Here is a 9,601-nt window from a genome sequence, read left to right on the forward strand (position 1 = left end):
TTTGCTCTTTTCCTTGAAAAACCCTCTACCATAGCCTGCACACTGGATTTTATGAGACTTCAAGCCTCAAGCTCAACGCCTCTTCCTTATGTCACACTCCACAATCTCTTAATCTTAACTGAAAAGTTCTGCTCTTTTTCTAATCTATCTCAAGTCAATCTACATCTTCTTTCTAAGAACTTCTCTCTAAAAACACTGTGGTATAGCAGAGCACAGTAGTGACTATCTTCACTCCTAGTCTCAAGCAGGCTACAGCAAGAGGACCAAGAGATCAAAGCTGGCCTGGGGCACACAGCAAGTCTCAACAACTGCAGACAAGGGAGTGACAACCCTGCATCACCATAAATGCTCATTTCCTTCCCTGGTATTATTCTCCCACGAACTAAATCTATACACCCAGCACTGCTTCTCTTGCACCCAGCGCTGCCTCTCTTGCACCCAGCGCTGCTTCTCTTGCACCCAGCACTGCTTCTCTCGCACCCAGCGCTGCTTCTCTTGCACCCAGCACTGCCTCTCTTGCACCCAGCGCTGCTTCTCTTGCACCCAGCACTGCCTCTCTCGCACCCAGCGCTACTTCTCTTGCACCCAGCACTGCCTCTCTCGCACCCAGCGCTGCTTCTCTTGCACCCAGCACTGCCTCTCTCGCACCCAGTGCTGCTTCTCTTGCACCCAGCACTGCTTCTTTGAGCATTTTATCACAGTATTACTTTGTCACAGAAAACTCCGAACAAAACAAAAGATCTTTCTCTATGTTCCAAGCTCCCCATCACAAAAGGCAAAAATATGTCTGTCAATTATAAGACAAGTAGAGGGGAAAAAAGGCTCTGACTAGACACACAACATAATGCTAAATAGTAAGAAAGACCTCTACCAACCACAAAAACCTCCCAAGCTAAGACATAACTCAACAGTAAAATTAAGATCTATTTGAGCTTGCATTAGACACTTTGTACCCATTTCTCTGTCTCTTTTCCCAAAGCATAGTCCCGCAACTGCTCCAGCAACTTCATACCTCCTCTTCTCCCGTGCTTCCACAGAGGAGTCTATTCCAGTGGAGGAGAACACTGTGGCAGCTGGAACCCCATTGGCAGTGCTTGGCGCAGGGCGGTTGGTGATCACACACAGTGGGGTACTGGAAGAGACACTGTCTGCTGTTTTCTCCGCTGTTGAGTCAGCCTGAGATTTGTAAGGAGTCCTGGAATTAAGAAAAGACAGGAGCAAAAAGAGAATGGTCAGGTACGGTGTACAGCAGACGCTGGTGCAGAGAAAGGAGGCACAGGTCTAATGAGAATCTTCTTGCTCAGATTTTGTTTGTTGGTTTGTTAATTCTGAGCTTGTAAATATTGGAACAGTATGATTATACATTAGTCTGACATCTTCTGCCCAGGACTTATTTGTTATAGGATATTTTTTACATGACATTAAAAAACAAACAAACAAAAATCAGCCGTGGCACAAGGCAAGATACTGCCGTATGCAGGAGTGTCTTAATGACTCGTTGCCACCTGACCTCCCTCCGCACATGCACAAGGAGAGAGGGTCTCACTACATGTGAGAAAGACGCTAGAGTCACTTACGATAGCGGTCTCCACCTTCCCTCAGTTCTTGGCAGGGGAACTCTTTGTGGCAGTCCTCAGCCTAGATTTGATGATCATCTTCTTGAATTCTCCAATTGAAAAGTATTCTACAACCTCAGTCTATTTGGCTCTCCCTCACCTAGTCCAGCAACTGCAGTCTTTCTTCCATTTAACCAAGTGCCTAATTCTCTACATTCATAGCTGCCTAAGTAAGAGACTGAAGCAGAAATCAAGCAGCATTCTATATGCAACCTTAACTACAGACTGCAACAGCAAGCTGTGTAATTAAAGTCATTTCTGTGAAAAGAAGATCTTTGTTTCTTAACAAAGAGTCAGGAGCAACCATTGGCTTTCCACCCAAAAAGCTATCATTTGTGATGTCACAGCTTGTTGCTGGGGAAACAGAGATCCAAAATTGATACTTGCAGAGATGGGAAAAGCAATGAAAAGCATGAATGTTAAAAATCTGTTTTTCACCTACTCACAATTATTATCAGAAATGTTTAGTAGCTATAAGCTCACTTCCAAATAATCACATTATTAGAATAAGTGTAAAAGAGAAACATAAAGTCTAAACATGGCATTAAGAAACATAAAAATATAACACTTTTGAAGATAGAAACTATATCTTAAAAAACGAGCTACTTCTTCAGAACGAATTAATATCTCAGCATAAGATGATATTTTATATTCATTTTCTCATTTAAAAAGTTGGAGATAAATAATTTCTTAGATTTGTTCATATACAGTAAATACTTATAAAACTAACAAGAAGCATGGCCATAGGAAACATGGAGCCAACCCAGGAACAATGTGCATACCTATAACTCTCAGGAGGAGGCGTCCATGAACTCAAGAATTGACCAGTCTGGGAAACAGAATCTACCCTCCCATTGGAAAAAAAAAAATCATGCAAACAAAACAATAACAACAACAGAAACCAAAAAAAAAAAAAAAGCCTTCAGTAAGATCATACTTAACAAAAGCTTACTGAAGTTTCTTTTTGGATTAATAATGTTTTTGCTTCTCTGCAATTTCTTTTAAGTTTTATTTATTAGTGTGCATGTGTGTACACAATATATATTCAAGGAAGTCAGAGGACAACTCCTTTACATGGATTCTGGGGCTCAAACACAGGTGGCCAGGCCTGTACCCAATGTACTTTTACCTGCTGAGCCATCTTGTCAAACTCGCAATCTCTTAGACTGTTGAAATGACAGAAATTTTATTTTATCTTACTGTCCAATGGGACATTACTATTATTTTGAAGCATGTTCTAACTTTACAAGCAAGCTGTTCAGAGCAGCTGGGAAAGCTCTACTACAGGATCAGGAGCTGCACAATGGATCCACACAGTGCTAACAACCAACCAACTTAAAGAGCTTACATCTTCACCTATAAAACATAGAAAATAAACTGAATCATGCAGAGTTTTCATGATGATGAAAAAAAATATATATATATCACTTAAATATTAAATAGTACCCACAATAAAATTTTAAAAAACTTGACAAAACAGATGGGTTTTGCATCAACTACTCTGGATATGAAACCTGTTTCAGTCCCCAAGGATTATGTGATCTGGGCAGATGATTAAGCTTCTGGTTTGCTTTCCTCATTTAAAAATACATACCAGGGGACTACTTATGAAAATATAAATGACATGAATGTCCAAGGCAGGGGTTCCCCGACTAATATTCATTACCTCCTATGAGCTATCCCACGAGACACAGCATAGATTTAGTGTTAATTTAGAAGTCTCTCTTTGCCTGCTTCCTCCTTGCCTACTGCCTCCAACCCAGAATGCAGCCACCATAGCTAGAGCTTCAGCAATTACGTTGGACAGTGAAGCAAGCCTTGGAAACAGATTCCATAAAGTAAAGAAAAAGCATTGGATCTTTTAATGATTTTGGAGCTACTCTACTAGCTCTGATCCTGGGCTTTCTTGCTTATAAGAAAAAAAGAGGAAGCTTTATCGTACTTAAAGCAATATTATAGAGACTTATTGCTGCTTGTGAGTAAACATAATCCCAGCATACAAGTCCCTTTTGTAGAGAAACTAGTCTAACGCCTGCCATAAAACAGGGTTCAACAAAATTTTGTCCAGTTTCAGCTCTGACTTCCTCAGTGCTGAGGATTGAACCCAGGCCTTTAGGCATGCTAAAACCACTAAGTTAAGCTTCCATTCTCCTGTCGGCATTCTCATCTTTAGTGATAATATACATAATGTCAACATAGCTGTATTATTATGGGAATCTAATAAATTTCTATGCAACTATACAGTATTACTAATGGATTCATAAGCCTGAAACTTCTACATAATTATAACAGTATTAATGATAATGCATTATGAAACAGTTCTTTCTAACCAAATTAATGATGACTATTTGGTACAGGGAAAGAAATCTAGTAAACTGGCAAACATCATCCAAGCACCACCATAACAGGTGTTTTGGCAATAATACTGCCATCATTTCTATTTTTTTAATTTTCATTCTATCACAAGACCTGTAAAGCCTTATGACCAAGACAAAACAGCCTCCAACACCCAGGAAAGGGTAAAAACCTGTAGTGCAAAGTGAGGCTGAAGACTGGAGAAATGCTCTGGTTTTGGGCACTTGATGCTCATATAGAGGGCCCTGGTTCAGTTCCCAACACCCACTACAGGTGGCTCACAACCACTCCAAAATGGCGTTCCATGTCAAATACCCTTTTCTGGCCTCAGCAGGCCCTGTACACATGAGGTACACACACAGACAAGCAGGTATACACACATACACATAAATTGTGTATGAGAGAGTGTCAGGCAGGTGTGATGGTGTATGTCTTTAATCCCAGGACTTAGAAGACAGTCTCTCAGTTCTAAGCCAACCAGATTTACATATTGAGTTCAAAGCTATCCAGGCTTACATTGTGAGACCCTGCCTCAAAATAACCAAATCAAACAAACAAAACAAGAAGGACCTGAAATCCTGACATGCTTTCACGACACTCTGCTGTGCTGTCATTAGATGAATGCAAAAACCAAAATGATACGTTCCCAGAACAGTTCCTGAAAACACAAACCTCTCTCTCCTCTTAGTGCTCCCACAGGAATACTAATTAGCATTTCTCAGAAGGCAATCAGGAGGTTTTGGGAACATGGATTAGCTATTCTTCTAATCTGAGTTTGTATGTCATCTTCCAAAAGACTAAATACATAAGATTCTTACTAGAATGTTATATAAGTAAAATATATAACAATATTTTTAATACATAATTTACTATCATGGGTCTAACTCTAAAACTGTAATTACAAATGGAAAGGTGGTTAAGAAATGAAAGCAACCATACTATGTTGACCTCTGAACATCAAGACAAAGACGTGGACCCAATGTTATTCAATAAGCAACTGCTGACCAGCTAGTATGTCAAAACAAAAGCATCTTCATTAAATTTTGGATACTGTCACAGGAATTTAAACTTGCTCCTATACTGACAAAGCCTCTTTGCTTCAAATCTCACATGTGTTTTCAGAAGCATTAACTGTGATGATCAACTCAAATGGCTCCAAGAAGCCTTACCTGACGTGCTGCACAGATGCAGTAGTGTTTGTACTGACTGGTGCAGGGCAAGAAGAGGCAGGTTGCCACTGGCTGCCCCGAGAGGTTGATGAACCAATGGTAATGGGTGTGGTAGCAGGAGATGAATTGCGATTGGCTGAAATGTAGGGACTTGTGGGGTCACTACTTTTACCAAATGAAGCACTGCAAAACAGCACACAGTCACTTTCTTCAGGACATGCTGCTCACCCACCATTTCCCAACACCGCCTTCCCACCCAGATTGTGCATGTGAAAGGAATGTAGGCTAAAGACGGCATGGCAACCAAGAAGTGGAAAGGTAACTCTAGCCAGAGCTGAGTCTCCAGCAGCAAACAATCATCCAAGAGTGAAGCAATCACCACTCTTTGAAGGATGATATTTTGTTTTGATCATTCAAAAGAATAAAGGAGGAGAGGTGTCATTCAACAAGGGAGAGCAAGAAAGTAGAATACAAAACAAGAGACTATTATAAGAAGAAAAACTCCCCAACAAACCCAAGTCCCCACATCATGCAACACAGCCTACGTGAGAAAAGAAATGCTGCGAAAGCCAGAAGACCTGAGAACTGGGGAGGTCTGAGGTCTGAATGTTAAAACAAAAGAGCAAAGGAGAGAAAGGAGCTGTGTAGGAAAAATGTCTTAGCTTAAAGAAAAAGATCTTAGGGAGGATGTAAAGTCTTAATTCTACAAAGTAATAGTGTGTGGGCAGAAAGAAAAGGGCAAGGGTTTTTGTTTCTTTGCTTTCAACTAAACATAGTAAGCACTGTCTCAACTGTAGCAAAACATTATTTGGTTAAGAGTTTGTAAGATGCTTTCTGACTGTAACAGCACTGAAACCCTGGGGGCGGGGGGAGGGCTGATGATAAAACACTCTGAAACCTTCACTAGGAAAGAGGCATTTTACTGGGCTCTATGAGATTACTTCTTGGCTGAATGTAAGAGATGATGCAGAAAATGTGAAGACCAAGGCTTGGCACAGCAGGGGGATGAGGGATTCCTCCTTGCCCTTTCTGTTTAAAATGGTGATGGCATACAATTCCTTCTTGGGAAGATCACAGTAGAGTCACAGAAAATGAGCGCTAAAAATCTAAGGCATCCAGCAAGTTGCAGATCTTTTCTCACAAAGTGCTCATGTTAGCCCTTTCTTTTTGTGTTCACTATAGCTTTGCCCAAACTACATCAAACCAAAGCCACTCAAACTCATGTGCTGAGGATCTGGGTCATGAACATCAACACCTCACTCCCAAATAATTCCACAATTGAAAACTAAATTGAAGTTTTCTCTTTCCTACATCTAGAACATTATTCTCTTAAAAAAGTTTTTTTTGATACTGGGTTTGACTGTAAGAGATAGTAATGTATCTTGGTAAATCAAACCATTTCCTTTTAAGAGAAATAGGTGACCCCTCATGAAACCCCAACCACCTGATCTGTGTAATAGCCAGTGGGCTTGGATGTAGCTCAGTTGGTAGGATACTTGCCTAGCATGCAGGAAGCCCTGGTGTCAATTTCTAGCCTCATAAATGTGTGTAGTGACAAATGCCTGAAATTTGGGCACTGAGGAGGTAGAGGCAGGTAGATCAAAATTTCAGCTACAGAGTGAGTTCAAGGCCAGCAGAGATTACATGCCCTGGCTATATAAATAAATACATAAAATAAATGCTATTGAGATCAATGAGTTGTACTTGCATACTTTCAAAGTCAAGATCTTTCTCAGTATGTACCTGCAGAACTGAAGAATTGGAAGGCAGCCATGTCTGTTTCCATTATAGCTTACTTCCCATGTTCCAACATTAACTACTTGTTTAGAGTCTTCCTGTTAGGAAGAAATAGTTTTGATTGCAAACAGCTAATCTGCTCATATAAGGCATAGCCAAAGCCTGTTTCTAGGTGGCCATCTAGAAAGCCTAGTGATGAAGGCAGGAGGTGGCAGCTAGAAGGTTAAGTGGAAGTGAAGAAAGAATTCAAAGTAAGCAATGAAAAACAGATTCTTCTACATCAGCAGCAAAATTCAAACCAAAATATTATTAAGTGTCTCTTGTAGCTTAATGGTTCTGGCAGAGGTGCTTTGCTTGCTGGCTAGCTTGTGGCAAAGGAAATAATTGCAGGAAAGAGAGTACAGATGAGATCAAAGGAAACCCATGTACCTTCTCTGCACACCAAACTTGCGAGTTTCACATCTTGATGGATCTGAGGGCCATTAAAGTCATAAAAAACAAAAACAACTCAAGTCCCTAAATTAACAGGTTCGATATGAAATGTCTTAAACCCAGTAGAAAACTGTCCCCATTTCCCACTCCTTCCCGCCCTGTGATGCCCTCCCTCTCCCAACCCTCAAGTGTAACGTGTGATGAAACTACCCTAGCTTTAGAAAAGGGAAATTCAGAACTAGGCAAGAATGCACACACCCCACCTTCCCCAGAGGTCACCAGATGCTGCTTCAGACTGCAGTTTTTAATAGGGCAAAAAGGATGGAGTGTAAAGCCAGGTCTGTGGTGGGGACTGGAATGGGCTACGTTAATTCATTAAAAGAACAATTAATCTTAAATTAGTGAAAATGTTGATCCCAAGAAACCTAAAAGCCATTCATTTTTGTAGTGCTAATTGGGTATAAAAGCATGCAAGCATTACCCATACCCCACAGCCAGAGTGAAGGAAGTCCCTCCCACCCCTCTGCAGCTGGTACCTTTTCAAGTAAGTTGCCGTGTAAGTGGAAGGAGCGATTGTCTGTGGGGCTTCATTTCCCTTTGCTTCATCTCTCCACAGTTGCCTGGTGTAGGAGCCACTCCTTACTAGATTAACAGCTGACTCTCTGGAGAGGCAAGAAAGAACAACCAACAACATAAAGATTCCTACACCAACTGGGACTATAAAGAGAGAAAAGCCAATGGAAAACTGTAACATGCTAAAGAAACAGGCACATTTTCCAAGTGATTCTGTTTTTTTAAATACCTGTTTCTTATACTACTGTTGGCTTTCTTCTATCAACATTAAAGCCAACTCATCTGACCAAGAACCAAGTTCTACCTCACACCAAACAGCCTCACTCCTTTATAATGAAGACTCCCTCATGACTCATTTAAAAAGCACTTGCACTGCTGTCCAGTGGCCAGCTGCAAATGAACTAATGAGGTTTCCACAGAGGGAGAAGGGTAAGGGGCTGCAGTGCCCCCTTAGCACTGCAGTATTGAGATGTCCAGGAGCCTGTCACAGGTGTTCACATTCGCAATTGAGAACCTGGGGTCTCTGCTGCAGAGTCTGTAGGCCTGGAACAATTCTTCATGGGTTTTAATGTTTATTGAGTCACCTAGGAAATTCTGCTAAAATTCAGATTCTGATTCAGCATCTCTGGGCTGCATGCCTTCAAAAAAACAGGTCTAGTTTAAGTATGCCTTGAAATGTAGCAGTATTTTTAAATCTCCATTATTCATTTAATTGATGAGGAAGGCATTAAATTTTACTTCCTTACTAATTAGAAGCTGATCATTTCCAGTAAACAATCATTTGATGTTGACTATGTGGTATACAGTACACTAGGCATGGCAGAGTGGCTTGAGAAACAAAACAGACAGACTGCTCTTACAGAGCCTGCTGGAGTACTAAAACTAACTCATACCTGCAAGGGGCAGGGCCCTGCAGACAGGAATGCCTAAGCTGGAGTTATAATTTAAAGGGTAAAGAACGGGGGGTGGGGGGGGCACAGAGAGAGAGACAGAGAGAGAGACAGAGAAAGTAAAGGGTGGGGGTATACTCTGAGCAGAAGGGCAGGCACTCCACAAGGTACTGAGGACATCTGTGGGAAAAGGCAGAAGAATAATAGCCAGATTGCCATGACCCAAGGGCTGAAAGAAATCATCCCTGTCATGTGTTGTGATTACCTGTTCTCCTTTTCTTCAATGTCACTTGTGCTACTGAGTCTCCGGGGTACTAGCGTACTGAAATAGCTTTTGTTTTCTCTTTCCTATAAAATAAAAAGAAGTAAAATGCAAAAAAGGTTCAGTACTGACACAGCATAAAACATCTCTGGTTAAAAAACAGGACTCTGCTAGGCATAGTGGCATACTTGCAATCCTGGCCCTTGGGAGTAAAAGCAGGAAGATTTTCACTTAGGACAAGCCAGAGCTAAAACACTGAGCCTTTGCCTGAAATCTCAAGGAGCCCCCGCTTAAGGACAGGAGGTGGAAAGGGGAATAGTTATACCTTCTCATATCTGGGTTCATCCTTAATTCTATTTTGAGTTGTATTACAAAAGGTTAGCTTTCAAATGCTTACTCCTGAAGGAAACTTCAGCAATATCCTATATGAAGGGAAATAATTCTCAAGAGGAAAGTAAGAATGTTCCAGTGAAGAAAACAGCACAACTTACACAAAGGGCAGCCCTGAGGGGAGTGAGGAGTCTGAGGAGCCACGGCCCTGAGGGGAGTGAGGGGTCTGAGGAGCCA

General features: G+C 41.2%; 1 protein-coding gene across 1 annotated transcript in view; it reads right to left on the reverse strand.

Annotated features, from left to right (window-relative positions):
• Nucleotides 1-9,601, reverse strand: part of Ppp1r12b (protein phosphatase 1 regulatory subunit 12B) — a 198,072-nt gene that overhangs the window by 110,763 nt on the left and 77,708 nt on the right. Inside the window, exons 11-14 of the mRNA XM_028764608.1 lie at nt 9,038-9,120; nt 7,846-7,971; nt 5,141-5,323; nt 1,013-1,195 (exon numbers count right to left, since the gene is read on the reverse strand). Of these exons, the coding sequence (XP_028620441.1) occupies nt 1,013-1,195; nt 5,141-5,323; nt 7,846-7,971; nt 9,038-9,120 (575 nt within the window). The remainder of the gene's footprint in view (nt 1-1,012; nt 1,196-5,140; nt 5,324-7,845; nt 7,972-9,037; nt 9,121-9,601) is intronic.

This window comes from Grammomys surdaster, unplaced genomic scaffold, assembly GCF_004785775.1.
Source record: "Grammomys surdaster isolate TR1022 unplaced genomic scaffold, NIH_TR_1.0 145, whole genome shotgun sequence".
NCBI classification, from domain to species: domain Eukaryota; kingdom Metazoa; phylum Chordata; class Mammalia; order Rodentia; family Muridae; genus Grammomys; species Grammomys surdaster.